Below are 22,653 nucleotides of genomic sequence, written 5' to 3'. Positions count from 1 at the left end.
TTTAGATACAAGACTAGAATTCACAAAACTCATCCTAACTTAATAGATGATCTGAAAGTTTAAAACCACTACTAAAGAAAACAAGCATTTATGTAGCATTTAAAAAGTGTCTTAAAACTTAAAAAGTGATGTAAATGAAATTACAGGCACGTTGTTGAACAAATGTAGCCACAGAACCAACTGTAGCCTCTTATGTGGTAGAAAATAATTTGATTTGTGCCTTGTTTTTTACTAGTTTTAGGCGACATACTCTTGTAAAGTAGCTCCAAAGAATATTTGTATCTTATTATATTTAATTTTTTTGCAAGATTTCAAAAGGCAATTAAAACAGGGAAAGCTTGTAAATGATTGAATATCTTTAATATAAATCTGTACTTGTGTATGACCCCTCTAGTGTACAAATGTTTGTATAATATAAATATAAAACCCAGTAGCCACGTGACAAATATTCCCCCTTATGCAAATATTTAGGGTTGCACAGTGCAAATTATTATAATTTGACATAACATAATACACAAAACAATCGCTTTAATTAAAAAACATTTTTTTTTTTAACTCAACACACCTTGTAATATAAAACAAATGTGTTTATACAACGATTCATACACCCAGATACATGTATAAACTCTACAGCTGTACCATATTTGCGTATCTTTATATAACATTGCTCTTCTCCCTGTTTTTCGGGGTGGTTTGCACAGGACACATTCTCCTATGCTGTATTTTTAAACGCGCAACACATACTTTTGTCACCGTCAAAATAAAAATACAGAGTCTCGGCCCGTGACCTGTCATTCAGCCTAATAAGTTATAAAAGTAGCAGCAAGTGCCAGCTTTGCAAGCGTATCTGTTTCCATCCTCTATTAAGGTAAATGTGAAACTACCACACAGTTGAATGCCAGCACCCCTCTATGCAGTTATATTTGTCGGCTTGACTGCGTGTCTGAGTTTGGTGTAGTCTTTGGTGTTGCTTTGTGAGTCGACCAGCACTAGAGGATTCTTCTGGTGGTTCTCGATGATGTCTGAGACGCTGCTGAAACGCTTGAGAGAGAGAGAGAGAGAAGAGAGTTTAGTGATTGACAGCTGACTTCTACCTCTTTTCATCTCATGCAGTGACACCTATGGAAGCTTGTTTTTCCGTGACTTTTTTATTTCATAATTCAGTTTTTTTTTACTCTCTCTCGCAAATCTGAGTTTATTTTAGGGGTGAGCATACTGACAACAAATAATATAATATATATTTTTTTTGTGTTGGTACCTTGGCTGGTTTAGGCCTGTCATGGATAAATAAATGTGACACTAAAACTGCCAGTAGGTGGCAGCAAGTCTCTGTTTTAATGAGTGATTCATTGAATCATTCATTCAAGTGATTCATTCCAAACGGCTGATTCTATTTTCGCTGTTGAAAAAAAAAACAGATAGTATTTTTTCTAAAAATGTTACTCGCTCAGTATGCTCAACAAACTGTTGTTTAAAATTAATGTTGTATAAAATGAATATTGCTCAGTGCTCACACACTAATAAGGCCTATTTAGGAAAGCAGCACTATTGCTTGTGTAAGATTACTTAACATATAAATATAAAAAACAAAAACCTCTTCAGGGAATTTTTTTGCTTTCATAACTTGAATTATTGGGGAATTCTAGCTGCATTCTAATAGGATGCATCATGCAGTCAATGCTTTTGGACTTTTGTTTGTTTTTTGCAAAGTGAGTGACATACTCGACAATGTCAGCATGCATATTGATAATTACGATATTATTGCGCAGCCGATAAATATCACAGTTTATATTATAAATATCACACCCAGTTTATATCTCACAATTCAGGCTTCTTTTCTCTCAATTCTGAGTTTATACGACTAGTGGAAAAAAGTCAGAATTGTGAGATATAAAGATGCAATAACCTTTTTTACTTTTTATTCTGTGGTAGAAACAAAAAGAGAATTGCAAGATGTAAACTCAGAATTCTGAGAGAAAAAAGCCTGAATTACGAGATAAAAAAGAGGGAAAAAAGTCAGAATTCTGAGATATAAAGTTACAATTACCTTTTTTATTTTTATTACATGGTGGAAACAAACTTGCATAGACACCAGAATGTATTTGGACACTTAAGTCACGCTTATTTAAAAGTTATGAGGGCATCAGTTAAATATTATTGAGTTTAGATTGAGATGAGGATGAGCAAGTAATAACAACATTTTCATTTTTGAATTTAGTAAGTAAGTATCCAAATACTTTTGGGGCAAATCCATGTCTGTTTTTACCTCCTCTCCTTGTTTTTCTTTCCCCAAAGCATACTGTTTGGTGGAAGCGATGTAGCGGACAGGGATGTTGTAAACTCGGCTGTTGTAAAACACCACCAGTGTATACGGCTGCTGCGCGTCCACACCAGAGCTCTTCCTGAGCAGAAAAGAGCTGTCCTGAAATCAAATCAGACAAATAAGCATTACATCTCAAGCAGGGATAGACTGATATTTACATTGATGCATTTGGCAGACGCTTTATCCTAAGCAGCTTACATTACTTTTAAACACTTCATCAGCTCATGCATTCCCTGGAAACCGAACCCATGAACTTGGCGTTGCAAGCACCACTACAGGAATGATACAGCAGCCAGTAATAATCTGGTGATGTTGTAAAGCCGGGGTCGGGAACCTTTTTTGACCAAAGAGCCTTTTTTTCTTTCCATTTTAGGTTAATGCATTTTCCCAAAAGAGCCACAGTACATATGATATAATATGTGCAAATGCATTTATTTAAACTGAATGTTAAAAGTTCATATCGATCATGTTCTATTCTGTAATGTTAATATAAATCATACACTGTCAGAATAAAAAGGTTGCATATTATGTGTGCAACAGCCTTTTACTGACAGTCCCTTATGAAATTTAACCATGGTTTTACTAAAGTGAACGTAGTCCAACTATAGTATTTGTGACCCTGGAGCACAAAACCAGTCTTAAATTTCAAAAGACATAATCTGAAAGCTGGATAAATAAGCTTTCCATTGATGTATGGATTTTTAGGAATCTAAGGGTGCAAAAACATCAAAATACTGAGAAAATCATCTTTAAAGTTGTCCAAATGAAGTTCTTAGCAATGCATATTACTAATCAAATATTAAGTTTTGATATATTTACGGTAGGAAATTTACAAAATATCTTCATGGAATATGATCTTTACTTAATATCCTAATGATTTTGGCATAAAAGAAAAATCTATAATTTTGACCCATACAATGTATTGTTGGCTTTTGCTACAAATATACCCCAGCGACTTAACACTGCTTTTGTGCTGCAGGGTCACATTTGTAGATTTCCATGGTGACCACTACAGTAAATATATTTTAACCATTAAAGCATGTTTTTTTCCACGGAAATTGGGCTGCTTTTAAACTTTGATTTTGGTTGATTTTCCCTCGTGGGTTAAAGGTTTGAAATATTGTATGAATTACATTTGACTGAAATGTTTGTATTGAAACATTTTGCATAAAACTGCACTAGATGTTAAGTTTTGTGAAAGAGGGCCACTGGTAGAACGCCTTTGAGCTGCGTTTATGATCAATGTGCATAACAGTGACTGTAAAATATGTATTTTAGGTATGGAAATGACATTTTGAGTTTTGATATTTGGGATATGGTCATTGCTCTACTTTGGGCTGTTTTTGACTGGCATGGGCTGGTTTTGTCAAGCAGACCTGGCAACTGGCTTGTATTTATTATGCAGTGTCTTTCAGTCTAGTTTTGTGTTATTTCGTGCAGGTCTGACGTGCCTTAGCTGAGCGTAGGAGAGCGTCCTCTGCTGTCTTGCGGTCACAGCTGCTGGCATACCAAACCTTTTTATACACACCAGCTTCCTGTGTGAGAGAACAGGACAGTTAGACTGACAGACGCTGTAAGTGCATGCTGGGATGTTCTTGATTATAGTAGTTATGCTGCGAACTGAGACACACAAACATGCATTTTTCATTTTCTGTCAGAGCCAAACCCTATAAATGAAAAAATGAAAATGTATACATAAAGAAGTAAACGCAAGTCAGTAATTGCAATCACCTCTTCAGCATCTCTAGCTGATCTGCTGTCTGAAGGCAACATCCCTCTGCCTGTGGAAATAAAACCATACTAATCAACAGCTAGAAAATTAATTAATCAAGACTTTGTCAGAAAGTTTTGATGTTTATATTGACCTTATGGACAGAAAAAAGTCAAGTCACCTTTATTTATATAGCGCTTTATATAATACAGATTGTGTTAAACAGGAAAAGCGTGTGCTGATAATGCAAGAGGACAATAGACAACAGTCAGCTTATCAGTTAAAGTCAGTTCATTGTTGATTCAGTTATGTCATCGTCCAGCTCAGTTCAGCTCTCTTCCAATAGTGTCTGTGCAGTCAAGTCAACAATGTTGCCAGAAATTGTGACCCCAACTAAAAAAACATGTCCATTGCAAACTGAAAAAGCGTGAATCTTACTCTGAGAGGGAAGCTGCCGAGGCAGAGGCATCCTGTAACAGAAAAGGAGACTGTAGTTTAGTTCTTCTGTTCATAAAATTATGATAGTTTATGCCTACAGGAGAAAATGAAACTGTTTTTTACTTGGCTCGATGGAACCCTGTTGCCGATGGGCTCGGCATGGTGTCTGGTGGGCTTCGTGGTAAAGTTACTGCTGTTGTTTTAATTGATGTGGCTGTAACAGAGATCATGCAATTGTTAATAGGCAACTTTAAAATGTACTCTAAAACAATACAAGGTCATAGTTAAAATTACTCTTTATAAAAGTGCAGGAAACTCTCATGTCGGTCACATCTACAAGTCATTGGCTATATTCAGAATAGCATACTACTTGAGCAGTATGCTAATTTTCTTTATGCATGCATGGATCTGTCAAATTGTGCATTATAAAACAGCTTCATTTGCAGAATACTGCATCAGAAACATGCAGTATGCTAATTTTCTGTATGCATGCATGCATGAATCTGTCAAGTTGTGCATTTAAAACTGAACTTAATTTGTGGAATACTGCATCAGTTTAACGAAATGCAGTGAAGATTTTATTTGTGCAGTATGCTACTTTTTTTGTATGCATGCATGCTTGGATCAGCCAAACTGTGCATTATAAAACAGCTTACTTTGTGGAATACTGCATCAGAAACGTGCAGTATTCTCATTTTCTGTATGCGTTTATGCATGGATCTGCCAAATTCCGCATTGTACGGTAAAACAGAGCTTACTTTGAGGAAAACTGCATCAGTTTGACCAAATGTAGTGTAGATTTAATTCGTGCAGCGTGCTAATTTTCTTCATGCATGCATGGATCTGCCAAAATTGTGCATTATAAATCAGAGCTTACTTTGCGGAATACTGCATCAGAAATGTACAGTATGCAAATTTTCTAACGTATTTATGGATCTGCCAAATTGTGGATTATGAAATGGAGCTTACTTTATGGAATATTTGTGCAGTACAATATTTTTGTGCATGCATGCTTAGATCTGCCGAATTGCACATTAGCTTAAAGTATGCAGATGTAAAGTATGCTAATTTTCTGTATGCATGCATGGATCTGCCAAATTGTGCATTATTAAACAGAGCTTAATTTGTGGAATTCAGCATCACTTTGACCAATAGTGTAGATTTTATTTGTGCAGTATGCTGATTTTCTTTATGCACGGATGGATCTTACAAATTGCACATTATAAAACAGAGCTTATTTTGTGGAATACTGCACCAGTTTGACTACCAAAATTAAAGACATTTTTAAACTTGGATTTAGTTCGGAGATCATGAATGGGCATCTCTTGTTGAATTACAAATGCAGTGAGGTCACATGACAACAGTGTCGTATATTACTGCTTGAAACATTTATCATAGCATAAAGCATTGTTTTGCATCTTGCTTTTTAAAATTGTACAGAATGCACCATATATAATGCCATATGCTTCTGTTCTGAACATAGCCATTGCTTTTGCACTGATTTTGGTAGTTACCTTCACTGTCTCTGCGAGGAATGTTTGGTTTCTGCAAAAATGGAAAAGTGTTTGTCACAGAATGTTTTGATTTACCGTTAAATAGTACAGATTAGATAAGATAAACGAGTCCATACCGCTATCAAAGCAGGATTTGGTTTCTTCCTAAAAGATCAGCAGTGATGAACTGTTAGATAGTGAGCCTGATATTATGGCAGATTTGATTTATTATTGTTCAGGGTTTAAGGGAGTCACTTACAGGTCTCTAGGTCGCGGCGTGGGTATTGATGTTCTCCGGGCCTCTGTGGTCTCCTCTGGCCCTTCATTAACACCTAATGAGAATCAGACACATATGGTTGCTGTCTGTGATTTGTTTTTCATGCATTCATTTGCTCAGGCCTGGTTTGTGACTGATACTCACTGTCGTCTGCGTCACACACCTCATACTCATCCTCTGACTGTGGTTCCTGCTCAAAACACATGCAGACTGTCATCATAATCTCCATTCAAAGCATGCATTTACACTCTTATATCGACATATAGGTCACTTATAATAGCAAATCACGTGTACATGTTGTACATTTGCACTATGGGACCCATAAAATATAAGGGACAATATGAGAATTATTGTTAACATATTACAATAGGGTCTCATTTGTTAACAATAGATAATGCATTAGCTAAGATTAACTAACAATTAGATATACAGTATACTATATACTACTATGAAGTATATATATATATATATATATATATATATATATATATGTATGTAGTTAATGCTATTTAAAAATATTATTCATGTTCACAATGCATTAATATTAACAGATATAACTGTTGATTTTAAGCATGTTTTAGTAAAGGTTGAAATTAATATTTTCTCAAATTAATAAATGCTGTAAAAGTATTGTTGATTTTTAATTTTTAATGTTAACAAATGTCTGCATTGTAAAATTTTACTTATTTTTATTTATTTCTTATGAAGTATTTTTTACATTCTTATTTTTAAAATTATATATATATATATATATACACACACATTAAAAAAACCATTAATACTCACTGGAGTTATTGTTGGCCTTCTGATTCTGTATGAATAGATAAAACATGAAAAACTTAAATTGTTTGTTTGTTTGTTTCTGCATTTAACTCTTTCCTCTAAATCTCGTATCTCAGGCATATTTTGTAGTGTTTTCGAAGACGGCAGTGACATTGTCATTGTCTCAAATGTTTCACATAGTTAGAGAACCAAAACAATGAACCTGAAGAAGTATGTATGTATGCATCTAACGTATTTTGATAGAAACTAGTATAGTATTTTGACATGGTTATAATGGTGAATGTTTGTAAGGGTGCTGAGTAACCGTGAATGCAGGGCTAATCTAGTGGTTTGTAATTTGTCTTGAGAAAATAATGATTGTGTAATACCGTGGACTGGCTTTAGGTGGCGCCATCTGTGTGTTGGGTTGTAGAGTCGAGTTACTCCTGCTGATCAGAAAAAAGCATTTATTGACAGAGAACAGCAGAACAGGGAAGCATGTGATGTGTGTCTCAGTAACAAAGGACATGAGGAAGTTCAGGACTGAATCATCAAGGGCTGTTGTTGCTCTTTTAGAAAGAATTGTAGTGTAGATTTTAATGTATGGATATTCACGTCTCATATTCATGTACTGTGCAACTGCCAACTTACATTGGTCAAACTGACATGTTTTTATATATATTGAATATTATTAGTGCTGTAATTACTGCTAATGAAAACTAAGTTCAACATAATTATCTTAAAGTTTAATGTGTGTAATAAAAACTAGATAAAAAAGTTCGTCAAGACAAACTTTAAGTTGGCTTGAGAAAGCCGGACCAGAAAGTTTGAAAAAGATTGAAAAGTTTAAGAAGTTTAAAAAGTTTTAAGTTTGATGGTTTTCAGTCTGAAATAGTTTGAAGTTTAAAGTAGTTTTAAAAGCTTAAAGTTTGAAAGTTTTGAAGGCAATACAGTCTGTCAGAGATAGATAGATAGATAGATAGATAGATAAAAAAATAGATAGATAGATAGATAGATAAAAAAGTTTGTCAAGACAAACTTTAAGTTGGCTTGAGAAAGCCGGACCAGAAAGTTTGAAAAAGTTTGAAAAGTTTAAGAAGTTTTAAAAAGTTTTAAGTTTGATGGTTTTCAGTCTGAAATAGTTTGAAGTTTAAAGTAGTTTTAAAAGCTTAAAGTTAGAATGTTTTGAAGGCAATACAGTCCGTCAGAGATAGATAGATAGATAGATAGATGCAGCTGCTAGAATACCCGTGTGGTTGCTAAGGTGTTGCTATTCGGTTGCTAGGGTACTTGGGGTGGTTGCTAGAGCGGTTGCTAGGGTACCCGGCATGGTTGCTAGGGTGTCCGGGGAGGTTGCTATGGTGTTGCTATGCGGTTGCTAGGGTACCCAGGGCAGTTGATTTCCAACAAGAATGTCATATTTAATTATATTTAAGGGTTTTCCAGGACAACCATATGGAAACGACTGTGGTGTATTTATGTTGATGGTAAGATGTGTACAATATGTTTGTGGTTAATTTGTATTGTTTTTGCCCTAATACTGACTTGTCTTTCATTTATAGTCTGCATTGTACATAGTGCTGGATGCCCCATTTGACTACACAATTGTAAGTATTAGTATAGTTTTCAGTAACTTTGAGACAATGTAACTTACAAAGGGCATTAACTTTTATGTTTTGAGCAGCTGGACATGGCAGAGCTGAGGAAATGGTGGTACGTCATGTTAATGGAGAACTTCGGACTGGAACGGTAAAGAGTTGTTTGTTTTTAGGATTTTAATATTTAAAGCTTTCATGAGAGAATTATGTAACATTCAATATTCAATCGCTATTTTCCAGACATGGAAAATTGTTTGCCGCTATGCGGTTGCTAGGGTACCCGGGGCGGTTGCTAGGGTGTTGCTATGCGGTTGCTAGGGTACCCGGGGAGGTTGCTATGGTGTTGCTATGCGGTTGCTAGGGTACCCAGGGCGGTTGCTAGGTTGCTGCTATGCGGTTGCTAGGGTATCCGGGGTGGTTGCTAAGGTGTTGCTATGTGGTTGCCAGGGTACCCAGGGCAGTTGCTAGGGTGTCGTTATGTGGTTGCTAGGGTACCCGGGATGGTTGCTAGGGTGTTGCTATGCGGTTGCTAGGGTACCCGGGGCGGTTGCTAGGGTGTTGCTATGCTGTTGCTAGGGTACCTGGGGTGGTTGCTAAGGTGTTGCGTCGCTGTTGCTAAGGTACTCGGAGTTGTTGCTAGAGTGTTGCTATGCAGTTGCTAGGGTACCTATTAGGGTTAATTTTGAAGGCGTTTTACCTTGTCCTAGACTGAACATTCTCCTATAATTAAACACAAAGCATTTTGTCAGAGCAGTTATAAAGCAAATTAATAGTCCATAAATTAATATTATATATAATGCATGTTGTTACTTGTTGTACTACCTGTCCAGGTCATATTTCATGCCAAAATTATAGAAATAAGTTATATATAAAATAAAATGTTAAAAATTAAAAAATAATGTAAAAACTTAAATATAAATACATAAAAAATGTTATTATAAAATATTATTATAAATATAAAAAAAATAAATATGATTGTAAATATAAAAAAATATTATATTATGTATGATGTGATGCTGATTTTAACTTTTAACTAATAATAATAAAATCATGATTTTCATAATTGTATTACTAGAATCTAATGAGACTTTTCTCTTTTTTTTTGATCTGAATATCACATCAGTGACCTGGACCAAGCTCTTTTGATTTCAGCTCACCTTCATATCAGGAACCTCATAGAAATCTAAAAAAAAAGGAGAATGTAGAGTGTAATATATGAGTATTTGATCAAAGAAATCGAATCAAACTGCAGTGCGCTTCTTGAAATAATCTCATGAAAGTCTCACCCGGAGCGTTTACATGAGCAGGAACACACGGTTTGACTCCTCTGTTAACCTGCGGCTCTATTAACAGACATTACGCACCATTAGGGCTTGATTTACAGTCAGTGTGCATCAAAATAAAGGCCTTCCTCTGTCATCTTACTTGATGGTGTTTTCTCAATGGGCTCAATGTAATTATCATCAACTGTTTCGTCCTCCGGCTCAATGTAATCGCCCTGAACGGAGGAGAGTGCTTCAGTATCAGGAGTTTATTGTGCGCTAAATGAAATTCTGTGTTAATAGTACAAGTGTTATTACATCTTCTTCCTCTGTCAGGCTGCGGTGGGTCGGTCGTGGGGGTTTGTGCCTCTGTTGCATTTGGAAAGGATGGTTTGGTTTCGCCGGTCGACCACGACAGCTGTCTGCGAGACACAGGAAATCTGGTTTTACATGCTTTACAGAACTTTCCTTTTGTAGAACTGAACCTTTTAGTCTTTCGTCATTTCATGTTGCTCACATTTTTGATTCTGTTGAACACAAAAGGTGTTCACACTTTTGAAGAGGCTTTTATGCTCCAAAAATGAAGAAAGAAAGAAAGAAATCACATTTCATTCAAAACAACCTTCTGTATACGATAGAACAACCTCATGCAGGTTTGGAAAGACATGTGGGGGAGGAAATGATGACAGAGTTTTAAATCAACCCGAAATGCTTTTCGCAACTCATTTTTCTTTACATGACGAGATTGAGAGCGAAAAATGTTGGGCAAAACTTAATGTTTATTTTTTTTTTATTAAAAGTGCACCAGTGAATCATTCGCAATAAAGCCTTTTTGTGTTTCTTTGTACATTGTTTCTCATTTACAGGAGCTAGTCTGTGATGTTATTGCTGTCTGAATCCAGAACGCCAGTGTTTTTCTAAAGAACAGCAAGTTCGTGATTCAATTGCATACGAATCCACATCTCTGAGTTTACAAGAGGGGATCAGTCCAAAAGTTTTAATCACTACCAAGCACATTTAAAACTAATTCAATTAGACGTACATGACAGTGCTATTTTATTATCATTGAGATCAAAATTTTATTCACATTTGTAAAATTATTTTTTATTTTTACATTTTCCGTTTTATTTTATTTCTGTTTTTATTTTTGACTTTTTTGTTGTCATTTTTTGCTTTTTGTTATTTTCCGTTTTCATTTTTATTTTTACATTTTACTTCTTTTTTTTTGTTGTCATTTTGTTAGTTTCTATTTCTATACAGAATTCACATCTCTGAGTTTTTAACCACTACCATCCACATTTTAAATATGGACACTTTTTTTTTACTGAATGTTTGCATATATAATATTACTTCGCCATTCCACTACAGTAAGTGGGCGCTTTAAAGAAGAAGCAAACAAAATCACAAATATTTTTTAAACGGGCCATTATGCAATAAATGTGTAAAATATTTATCATATACATTTATTTAAGTTAGGGCTTGCACAACTAATCATTTTACTAATCAAACAAATTGCTGGGTCAGATTATTTCTGCTAATTTCCATATTTTTAAAAAGACATCCATCCTTTTTTAGAGATAAAATGCATGACAGAAAACTATTGCGTGTCAATTTCCCCATTTTTTATTCTTAAATAAGTATGCACATTTATTGCATACCGTAATAATTGCCCATTTAAAATATTACGCAATTTTTGTTCTTTTTTTTCCTTTTTCTTCATAGCAGCTCCCACTCAGTGAGTAGCGTCATAAAATTATTGTAGTAAACATTTTCAAGGATTTCAGTAATATTTAAATTCTGAAATATTTTACTGTCCACATTTAAAATGCGTGTGCATTACCGTGAAGCACAACAATTAGCGTACGGTGCTTGGCAGTGGTCAAAAAGGATTTACGAAACGACTTCTGCTGGGAGGCTTTATGTGCATGATGTGGAAAAAAGAATGACATTCTAGATTCAGATGACTAGCTGCTGTAAACGACCTTATGTCCTCATGAGAAACAATTACCGTCTGAACAGTAAATTGCCATCCGAATGCATGAGTTTTATCACTGAGGTGCCATGCAGATTTATTATTACAGACGCCCCCATAAGAAACAATAACATACCACTTATGAGCATGAGTCAGTTTTGATTTCATGCTGATTTTACTCACCCACATACTCTCCTCTGGGGTTGGTGATGGACGGGCTGACCGTAAAGGCCTTCATGTGACCTTGAAGCCTCGGCGGAGGTTCGTAGTTGTCGTCATGATCGCCCTGAGGGTCCTCGTACGTATCGCTGTCCTGTTATAGTTAAAGACGTGTATGTGATCAATGTATTTCCTGTCTCTTTATATGTCATGCTTTTACATCAGTTAAACTGGAACATCTGTTTGATTGTAACACTTTTTTGCTCATTCATTTTGAAAATGTTTCACTTAAAGCTTAGATATTTCATCTGAAACATCTTTGACATGTCAGCAGTCATTATTGTTTCAAATAAATGTAGAACTTAAGATTTGATTTAATTAGGTGTACATGATAGTGCTATTTTAGTATCATTGAGATTATAGTTTTTATTACTATTTTTATTTACATTTTCATTTTTATTTTTACCATTTTCATTTGCATTTTTATTTTAGTTTCTGTTTTTATTTTTATTTAAATTTGTGGTTATTTTTCATTTGCAGTTTTACTTTTACATTTTAATTTTGAATTTTACTTTTACATTTTACATTTAAATTTTTAAATAATTTAGTTTTTATTGTCATTTTGTTAGTTATTTTTTTATACGTCTATATTGTTTTTATTAACTTTTATTTCAGTTTTGCATGAAGATATTTTGTAAATTTCCTACTGTAAATATATCAAAACTTAATTTTTGATTTGTAATATGCATTGCTAAGAACTTCATTTGGACAACTTTAAAGGCAATTTTTTTCAATATATATATATATATATTTTTTTTTTTTAACCTTTTTTCATTTGCATTTTTATTTTTATTTTATACTCTGTTTTCATTTTCCTTGGCAACTAGTTAGTTTTTTATTAATATTTTAGTTTTTTAATTTTTATATTTTCAGTTTTAATTTTTTTTGTTATTTTCCGTTTTCATTTTTATTTGTAAATTTTATATTTGCTTAAATGTTTAAATTGTTTGTGAAATTTACTTGCAATTTCTGAGTGAAAATCGTTTCTACACCAAATTTAGTTTTTAATATAAAATTGCATTAAAATGTTATTTCACTACTTAGACCCATCAGCTTTCAGACATTTTCAGTTCGCGTAAAATGGCTTTTGCATACATATTTGAGGTAGAATATTGAATTGCATGCGCATGGGCTACAGTTATTGCATTGTGCATTAAATTATTACTGATGTTACATTCATTCAGCATCACATTTGTAAAAGTTCTGCTGTAAGCGAGCTGAGAATGTCTTTTACTGAAGTAAACTAATGCACTTACAAATTCTGAGTCAGAGTCCTTCTCAGAATCTGGAGCTTCGCCTGAAAAGTGACACAACATGATCATGAGGTACGTAGCTAAAAATACAAATGACAACATTTATCATTCACTTAGATATAATTGTGATTTGATGGTCCATAAATGTACTGAAAATTCTCCCGACTGCCTTGAGTTACATCAGCTAAAGCAGTTTTTTAAGGATCGGATCTGGTAAAAATACTCGCACATTTTTCAGCTGCTCATTCACTTTCTAGTTCAGACTTGAACTTGCCTTGATAGTCTCGTACTGGTACTTTCGGAGGTCTTTTCTTCTTTATTCTGAAACAAAATCAAAAGCAACCCAAAACACAGGAAGCTCTTCAGAGTTCATTGCTGTGGATTAGTGATAGAATGCTGAGTTTCATCTGTCAGCAACGTTTAAGCACATAATTACATGTAATCTACAACATACGAAAGCAAAAACACACAACGGCAGGACACAGCATAACGAGGCGGTTGTTAAAGTTAAAGGCCAGATTAGAGTAAGTCTAAGCTCTCGTAGACGTTACGGTGGGCATCTGGTGCCATTTCTTCACATACACTCTTACAAATAAAGGTGCTTCACGATGCCATAGAAGAACCTTTTTGTCTAAATGGTTCCATAAAGAACCTTTAACATCTGAAGAACCTTTCTGTTTCACAAAAGGTTCTTTGTGGCGAAAGAAGGTTCTTCAGATTATAAAAAGGTAAGAAAGAAATGGTTCTTTAAAGAACCTTTGACTGAATGCTTCTTTCTGGAACCAAAAATGGTTCTTCTATGGCATCGCTTGAAGAACCTTTTGAAGCACCTTTATTTTTAAGAGTGTAGTCAAGTCAAGTCACCTGTATTTATATAACGCTTTATATAATACAGATTGTGTCAAAGCAGCTTTACAGTGTTAAACAGAAAAAACATGTGCTGATAATGCAAGAGGACAATAGAAAAGTTAAAGTCAGTTCATACTTTTTTTTGTTTATACAGACAGAGAGGATCAAAGCAGGACCCTTAAAGGACGTCCTGATATGAGCTTTGATCAAACATTTAAGCAAGATAATTTGCTTAAAATTAAATAATAAAAAATAATTATATTAAATCATTAAATAAATAAAATTAAATAATTAAATTAATTAAAATTAAAATAAATAATTAAATAAACAAATTAATTTAAATAATTAAAAAATAAATTAAATAATTTAAATAAACCATGAAATAAATTGAATTCAATAGTTAAATTAAAATAAATAAAAAATTTAATTCAATCAATAAGTTAAATAATTAAATTAAATGTAAAAATAAGGCAAAATTAACTTACAAATAAGCTTTTTTTCTTTTTCTTTTTTTTTTTTAAGCAAACACGTGCAGGTAAAGACACACATGCTTGGTTTTAAGGTTGAAGATTGAACACAGAAACAGAGTGAAACACTGATCATACCGGTCCAGTGTATTTCTCCCGGTTTTGAGAATATTAGCTGTTTGTTCAGTCTGAAACCTTAGAAATGAATACATTAAGAGACAAAAGATTTCAGTTATGTATATTGATGAATAACACGGCCCTGCATCATATTTGCCGAATGAAATCTAATATATATATATTTTTAAACTCATTTTGAGGTACTGATTCCAAAAATAGTGTCTGTTTTGCTGGAGCACACTTTCTCACGAAATCTGTGCATTTTGCTGCATTTCTGCTTTTGACAACAACTGTATACAGTAATGTGAAGAAGTCTTGCATTCTCCATTAATCAGCAGAAACACGCCACAAACACGTGATTCCTGTCTGAATCTGAGCCAGATTACAACTATCTTGATCCACTCTCAGCTCTTTTTCACTATTTGATGCCTAATCCTTATCACTTTCCCCTTTTCCACTCCTTTGAAGATTGTAAGTTAAATTAGTACTTCTTTTTCTCATTAAAACAAACTTCTGACATTCGACTGTCAGCTTTTGTTATTCTGATAGATGCATTAAAGCTGATACATACAGTATATACATTGAAAAATCTTTTTTTTTTTTTTTTGTACGTAATGGAATGTTTTTTTTTTGACATTATATTAGGAAATATTAGGCCTTTTTTGCAAATCATGATGTAGGGCAAAACTCTGATTGATTGATCTATCATTTGCTAAAGTGTTTTACGCTTCCTAAAGAAAATATCAGTGGGGTTTGCCTGTGTAAAACTCATCTGCAAGATTCTAGGTGTATTTTGTTGCTGAAACTTGTAAATCTAGTTTCTTAGGTAAAGTACCAGCACACCTTTCGTCAACAAGCCGCATGATTTGAGGAATCATTCATGTCTGGAGCACAAATGGTGTGGAACAAAAATGCAATGCATTAGTGCACTAGAGCTTCGTATTGAAGGTTTCGGAAAACCCCTAAACCGTAAGCATGAACAATAGTATCAGTGATACTTGGCAAACACAACAAATAATTACATCTATAAACATAAAATGTGCTCAAACTGCTTTTGGGTTATCATGTTACAATAATGAACACGTACGTGTTTTTGTACAGCAAGTGTTCCTTCATTAATAACAACTGCGTGCTTTTGCTGTAAATTTGATATCGTTTCAGTCATGCATGCCACACCTAATGAGCGTTTTGGGACTATTGCTCGGTATGAATAGAGGAAGTGAGAGGAAATGTGTTTGAGGACGGTCACCAGATGTTTCCTCACGTCTTAAACTCAAAACATAACTTTGATAACTTTGTCTTCTCCTGTTGTGTTTCAATTAATGAAGTATGTAGACTATAACACACCTTTTTAGTCTGTTGAAAAGGCTGTCGTCATTCTTTTTTATGTCTTGAACCATTTTTTGGAGCTGCCTGAAAAACAAAACAAAACAAGAATGAGTTAATAAAAGCACATGTAGATCAAAATTTTGGGGTTGGTAAGATTTTTTGTTCTTTTTTTTAAATAGAAATAACTCTCTTCTGCTCACCAAGGCTGCATTAATTTGATCAACATTACAGTAAAAATTGTGAAATATTATTACAATTTAAAACAGCTGTTTTCTATGTGAATATATATTAAAATATAATTTATTGCTGTGATCAAAGCTGTATTTTCAGCATCATTACTCCAGTCTTCAGTGTCACATGATCTTCAGAAATCATTCTAATATGCTGATTTGCTGCTCAAGAAACATTTCTGATTATTATCAATGTTGAAAACAGTTGTGCCACCCAATATTTTTGTGGAAACTGTGATACATTTTATTTTTCAGGATTCACAGATGAACAGAAAGTTCAGAAGTACAGCATTTATTTGAAATAGAAATAATTTGTAACATTGTAAATAACTTTACTGTCACTTTTGATAAATGTAATGCATCCTTGCTGAATAAAAATATAAATTTCTTTAAAAAAATCACACTTTTGAACTTTAATAGATAGATAACCAATAGTTAGATATTTGCAAAGCAATCATTAATCAGCTTCGTGAGGCTCTCAGACGTTCTGTTCAAGCGTAAAGCCTGAACTGTGTGTTTGAACAGCTTATCAGATACAAAGTGAACTGCTTCTGACAGACTCCGTCTGAGCTGCTTCACGTCTGTGTCTGTGTAGGAGAGACATGTAATGCATATAATTACAGTCCTCACAACACTTCACCGCAGTGTAGAAATTCAACACAGTTCCAGCCATGAACTCACCAACTGCAATAACTCCATCAATCAATACGACCTTCACTGACCTTCATTGGCATCAAGTATTGTTGGCAAGCTGATTATATCTTTAATTATGTACTTTTTATAAATAATGATTTCAGTGACATTTCAAAAGCTTCCTGCTAGTTTTGAGAGATCCAGATAAAAAAAACAAACATTTGAATTTATCAATCATTTGCTGTTTTTCTATTGCATGCACACAGAGATTTACCAAACGCAAACGTATTGATTTATTGAAAAAGCAGTGTTTGAAATACTGTTTGAAACGTAAATCTTTAACTAGTGGTAGTCCGACTGAAACTGAGCGCAGACGACTTCCTTATGCATAGATAACAGTGAAACCAAATTGTTTAAAAGTTTGCCTTACCTAAGTTTATCCGAAGCAGGAGCCGTGAATCTGTTGAAATGCTCCATTCTGTGCCTCTATACCGACTGCGGTGAGTTAGTAGTATGCACTGGTAGTTGGGTAGCTGCTAGTAGTCGAATGGCTCATAATGAGTGTGTTGGACATCGGTGGTTAAGCAGCACATGTTGCAGCTGAGGGCGATTTTTTTTCCACAGAAGTGGTTGGTAATGAGGATTATGAAACTACTGTTGAATGTCATGCTACCTTTATATTTAGAGCCACTTTGAACTGATTCACTTCAATTAAATGATGCTATTTCTTGCCTCTCTGCATTCTCAGTTCTCTGTCTGTGTTTTTTTGCAACATTTAATGCGTCTAATAATAATTATGAATGAAAGTTTCTCTTAATGAACTTTATTGTTGCACTCTTCTGTTTCTTCCAGCAGTCTCCTGATGCATAAGAGGATGCACTATGAATGATTTTTAATGCATTTGTATTCATAATTTAACAAGTGAGCACATGTATTTTACTCCAAGGATATGAAACAAACTGCTTGAGTTTTCTAAAAATGTTTTAAAAGGATAGTGAAAGTATGTGTTTTATTTTTGGTTGCAGTTGTAACTGATAAGAAACAGTGACTTTTTGCTCAGTTGGTCTTGTATGCATTTCATTATATATACTGTATATATATATATATATATATTGGTAAAAAATGTATAGCCTGAATGCACTGTAAGTCGCTTAGGATAAAAGCGTCTGCTAAATGCATAAATAAAAAAAGGAAAAAAAAAATATATATATATATATATATAATATTTGTTTCTATGCAAAAAAAACATTGCATTGCTAAAATGTCTAAATCTTATAGTATATTTTGAAGTGAAAAAATTATATATTTTTTTCATGCTTTATTTAGTCAAAAAATAAATTAAAATAAAAAATTTGCTTGAAAATGATTATATTTTTATCAATTATTAAAAATGATATAGAGAGAGCAAATATAACGTTAGATCAACAATAAAGTAACATTATTGAATGTTTGTTACTGATGTGCTTGTACAAATTTTATAAAATCTATATTTATTTCTTTGCAAAAATAAATAAATAAATAATAATAATTTTGCATTGCTAAAATGTCTAAATCTTTTATTATATTTAGTAGTGAAAACATTCTGATAGATGTACGAACCAAACAAAATAGCAATTTAATGTTCGTTATTGATTTTTTAAATATATATTCTGACCAATATATATATATATGTATCTGTGCAAAAAATAAAATAAAAAATAAAATTGCATTCCTAAAATTCTCAAAGTATATTTAGAAGTGAAAACATTCTGATAGATGCGCAAACCAAGTAAAGAACATAATTTAATGTTCTTTACTGATGTATTTGTATATATTCTGACCAAAAAAAATGTACTGCTAAAATGATAGTTTTAGAAGTGAACAGTGGGTAGTAACTGATTACATGTAATCTAGATTACATAAAAGTAAGTACTTGTAATGAGATTGTATTCCATTTTAAAATGATTATAATCAGATTACAGTTACATTTTTAATGGATGATTACATATTATTCACACAATGTCAGTAAATTTTGTTAAACTTTTTAACATTTCCTTTCTAAATGAACCTAATACTTATATACATTTGAACAGTTTTCCGGTTTTAATTTTAAATAGTATTTGCAACGCTTCTGAACAAAAGCACCACTCAATCAATTAGACCATGTATAATTGCATATAATTGCAAGTTATTAAACACTGCCGATGCATAGCTGTGAAATACTATGTCTTCTTCATATCCCGTGAACTTCGTTAATTATTCATTCTGGAAGTCTGGATGAAAATATTTCAAACCTGGAAGACTTTGGCCATGTAATATTCCCATGTTTATTGAGAAATATTTTTCTGTGATAAACTAGTTAGGTCAAAAGTAATCTAAAAGTAATCAGACTACATTTACCTAATATGTGTAATCCAGATTATGTTAATAACTACAATTTACTACGTTGATAGATGTAAAACTAGTCCAGCTTCCTCATTGCAGCAGACAGTCACTGACCTCCATCAATGAGGAACACATGAGAAGAAAATACTGGAGATTCACTTCGCTAGTTTCTATAAACAGGCGGCGAGGTGGACAGTTTAGACTAGAAATAGAAACAGAAATGGATTCCTTACGGCCGATGAATGAGGCTGAATTTGTTGAGGTCACCGTCCGAGAGCATCTGCAAGAGAAACAACAGTTCAGTCAGTCATATAGAGCACAGTTTTCCATATCTCGTCTGTACTGTATAACTTCAAGGTGAATTTCTACAAAGAGAATTGGTTGATATTCAGTGACAGACGTGTTCTGTTTGAATGTTTCTGACACAGACACACACAGACTCTCAGTAACTTTGCTGAACAGAAGCTTGTTTTAACACAGAAACTTTTCTGTGATGAAGAGATGAATGTACTTGGTGTATTAAAATACTGTAATAGGGTTAATTATATTAAAAGAATATTTGTTAAATTGGGATGCCTGCTTTATTTCTGCATATAGTTTTTTTTTTTCAAACTTTGGAGTGTATTAATTTCATAAAGTGGTTCAGAAAATGACTCAGAAATTCATGTCATTTGTGTCATTCTCATCAGCTATATATATGTATAAAGTGTTGCGTTTATAATTTTGTTCAGTGTATATACTGTATATAATGAATATTAGTACAGCTGATGAGAATTTGCACTCTTAAATATACTTAACCAGTAAAACCTCAACATTTTATACACTGGATCATAGTAGAATAACATATTATTTCACATAAATGTAATTTCTAAGTAACAAAAGTTGCCAAGTCAAATGGTGAAATCACATGAAAAATAAAAATATGGTCTTTTTATGTTTTATTTCAGATCCTAGGATGAACTTTACTGGCTTTATTAGGAATATAGAATTTATGTTAAATGTTTTAATCACTAGTATGCTTATACCTTCAGTAACCACACTGACTAATTTGGTTGTTATTTCAATGTTACGTCCCTTACTAATTTAGAATGAAGAACTAGCTTTTATAAATAGCCCTGTTAGAATAGTTTGCTGATGGTGTTTGTCCACATAATAACTGACTCATTGAGTATATGTGTTGGCTCAAATATTAGATCAGATTCATACATTCAGTACACCTGCGGAGCACAAACTGATTCAAATACACAGCCTGAAGGAGTTCATATGAAGCAGCTGTCAAATGAGTTCATGTAATCAGAAAACTTATTTCAAACACTAGGTGGAGTCCTTAGCCAGCGGGAAAACTGAGGATGCGTCCCAATTCATCTACTTGTGCTATATGCACTAAAAGTGTGCTGGGGAAAGTCCATTCATTTGAGTGTTTTTATAAGGGACAGACCTTGATGACTGTTATGATCAGCAGACCATCAGAAGGAAGAAAAACAATCCTGAATGAATCCTCTGAGACCCACAGAAAATGATTATAACTGCAAGTTTCTGCTCCAATGCTTCCTGAATAATATATCGGCTACTGTATTTTACCTATTTATGTTTTGTGTCGAAAGTCTTGGGCCTCCTTTCATTTTGCCCTTTTTAGTACTTCAGGAAGATTCCTGAAGATGCAACTTGATTTTGAATGAAATTTTTACACCTGAAGGAAATGAGAGTCGTGTTTGGCCGTGCAGAAGTCGCTGTCCTGGTGTAAAGGCGTTTTGGGTGTTTGTCAGGGTGCTACCATGTCACTGCAGCACTGCTTTTAGCACGTCACTATGTGGTTGCTAGGGTGTTGTGGGGGTGTTTTTAGAATGTTGCTATGTGTTGTGGGGTGTTTTTAGAATGTTGCTTAGTGGTTGCTAGGGTGTTGTGGGGTGTTTTTAGAATGTTGCTATGTGGTTGCTAGGGTGTTCTGAGGTGTTTTTAGAATGTTGCTATGCAGTTGTTGGGGTGCTTTTAGAATGTTGCTATGTGGTTGCTAGGGTGTTCTGAGGTGTTTTTAGAATGTTGCTATGCAGTTGTTGGGGTGCTTTTAGAATGTTGCTATGTGGTTGCTAGGGTGTTCTGAGGTGTTTTTAGAACGTTGCTATGCAGTTGTTGGGGTGTTTTTAGAATGTTGCTATGTGGTTGCCAGGGTGTTCTAAGGATGTTTTTAGAACGTTGCTATGCAGTTGTTGGGGTGACCAAAGCACACAACAAAATTACTAAAACTTTAACTAAAATTAAAGTAAAAATAAAAGATACAAAAAAATAAAATGCAATTCAAATCTATAATAGAACCTCAATAATACTAAAATAACACTGGTTGCTAGGGTGTTCTAAGCTGTTTTTAGAATGTTGCTATTTTTAACTATGGTAATAGTCAATGACATCATATTTTTTATTGTATTTTATTGTTTTATTTTTTGTGTGTGGATGCTGGAGTATCCCAGTGAATAAGCTGGAAACTTATCATTATTATTCTTTTATTTATATTATTATAATTTTGTATTTTTATTTTATTTTTTATATTTTGATTGCAATGCATGTGAACTTTGGTTGACACCGCCACATGATTAGGGCTTTAGTTAGCCTCAGACTCAAATATTGAGCTATAAATGAAAATGTTTGTCACAGTCCCTTCTGCTTTCAGAGTAATACTCGCTGCATTACGCATCTGAATTGAACTGAGATCCAAAAGCCCTACCATCTGAATTTAGCTCTAATAGAGACAAATGCAAGAGGTTGAGCTCTCTGAATCCCCGCAACTCTCTGAAGAGACAAAGACAAGAAAATCACCTAGCCCTGCCTAAAAATCAAGCCTAGCCTTTTGACACAGAATAAAATATCGAATATTTCGCCCGGGCGCCTCCTTGGATGCTGCTTGCTAAAGTGAATTATTTATGTGCAGTTTCTCCAGCAGTCGGAGAGAGACACTTCAGCAGCGGCCTGGAATCGCAGCTGCATATTAAAAAGCTCAGCAGAGTCTCAGCCCGAGTCCCACATCCACTCAGCCCTCGCTTTCACAACTCGGTCCAAAACTGAATGAAGGCCGTCAAAGACATCTGAGGAATTATGCATCAAGAACCACGAGATGGGCGAGTTCGACCCATGCACTCGGTCTGAATGAAACGCACACACAAGACGTCGCAGTTACTTCTGTGCTGAAAGAGGAAGAGACAAGCAAACGGGCTCCTGGACTCTTGTGTTGACACGATTCATCTTTCACACTGATCTGAGAACAGGCCGGCTTGAAAATTGCTTTAAAAGAAAAATGTAGTTAAGTTATACTGCAAATGTTTCCCACCCGATTCAACTTAAAAACGTATACTATTATAGTTTTT

The 22,653-nt window shown here is 33.9% G+C and overlaps 1 protein-coding gene across 7 annotated transcripts in view; it reads right to left on the bottom strand.

Annotated features, from left to right (window-relative positions):
- Positions 1-319: 319 nt before the first annotated feature.
- The window catches only part of LOC107689749 (B-cell linker protein-like), a 26,783-nt gene continuing 4,449 nt past the window's right edge, over positions 320-22,653 (bottom strand). Inside the window, exons 3-25 of one of the 7 annotated variants that reach the window (XM_016487881.1) lie at positions 19,531-19,577; positions 16,089-16,154; positions 14,763-14,819; positions 13,583-13,629; positions 13,312-13,352; positions 12,020-12,149; positions 10,183-10,286; positions 10,028-10,100; positions 9,889-9,945; positions 9,760-9,785; positions 9,300-9,322; positions 7,394-7,453; positions 7,029-7,053; positions 6,387-6,435; positions 6,225-6,297; positions 6,103-6,130; positions 5,987-6,017; positions 4,596-4,686; positions 4,473-4,504; positions 4,055-4,104; positions 3,775-3,858; positions 2,267-2,422; positions 320-1,041 (exon numbers count right to left, since the gene is read on the bottom strand). In XM_016487881.1, coding sequence (XP_016343367.1) covers positions 910-1,041; positions 2,267-2,422; positions 3,775-3,858; positions 4,055-4,104; positions 4,473-4,504; positions 4,596-4,686; positions 5,987-6,017; positions 6,103-6,130; positions 6,225-6,297; positions 6,387-6,435; positions 7,029-7,053; positions 7,394-7,453; positions 9,300-9,322; positions 9,760-9,785; positions 9,889-9,945; positions 10,028-10,100; positions 10,183-10,286; positions 12,020-12,149; positions 13,312-13,352; positions 13,583-13,629; positions 14,763-14,819; positions 16,089-16,154; positions 19,531-19,577 — 1,482 coding nt within the window. In that variant the 3' untranslated portion in view covers positions 320-909. Of the gene's footprint in view, positions 1,042-2,266; positions 2,423-3,774; positions 3,859-4,054; positions 4,105-4,472; positions 4,505-4,595; positions 4,687-5,986; positions 6,018-6,102; positions 6,131-6,224; positions 6,298-6,386; positions 6,436-7,028; positions 7,054-7,393; positions 7,454-9,299; positions 9,323-9,759; positions 9,786-9,888; positions 9,946-10,027; positions 10,101-10,182; positions 10,287-12,019; positions 12,150-13,311; positions 13,353-13,582; positions 13,630-14,762; positions 14,820-16,088; positions 16,155-17,363; positions 17,555-19,530; positions 19,578-22,653 lie in introns of those variants that run through there. The other 6 variants (XM_016487883.1, XM_016487882.1, XM_016487885.1 and 3 more) reach the window with 6 other exon arrangements.

This window comes from Sinocyclocheilus anshuiensis, unplaced genomic scaffold (assembly GCF_001515605.1).
Source record: "Sinocyclocheilus anshuiensis isolate Anshui unplaced genomic scaffold, SAMN03320099.WGS_v1.1 scaffold1637, whole genome shotgun sequence".
Lineage (NCBI taxonomy): Eukaryota > Metazoa > Chordata > Actinopteri > Cypriniformes > Cyprinidae > Sinocyclocheilus > Sinocyclocheilus anshuiensis.
This window is presented reverse-complemented; position numbering and strand designations above follow the sequence as displayed.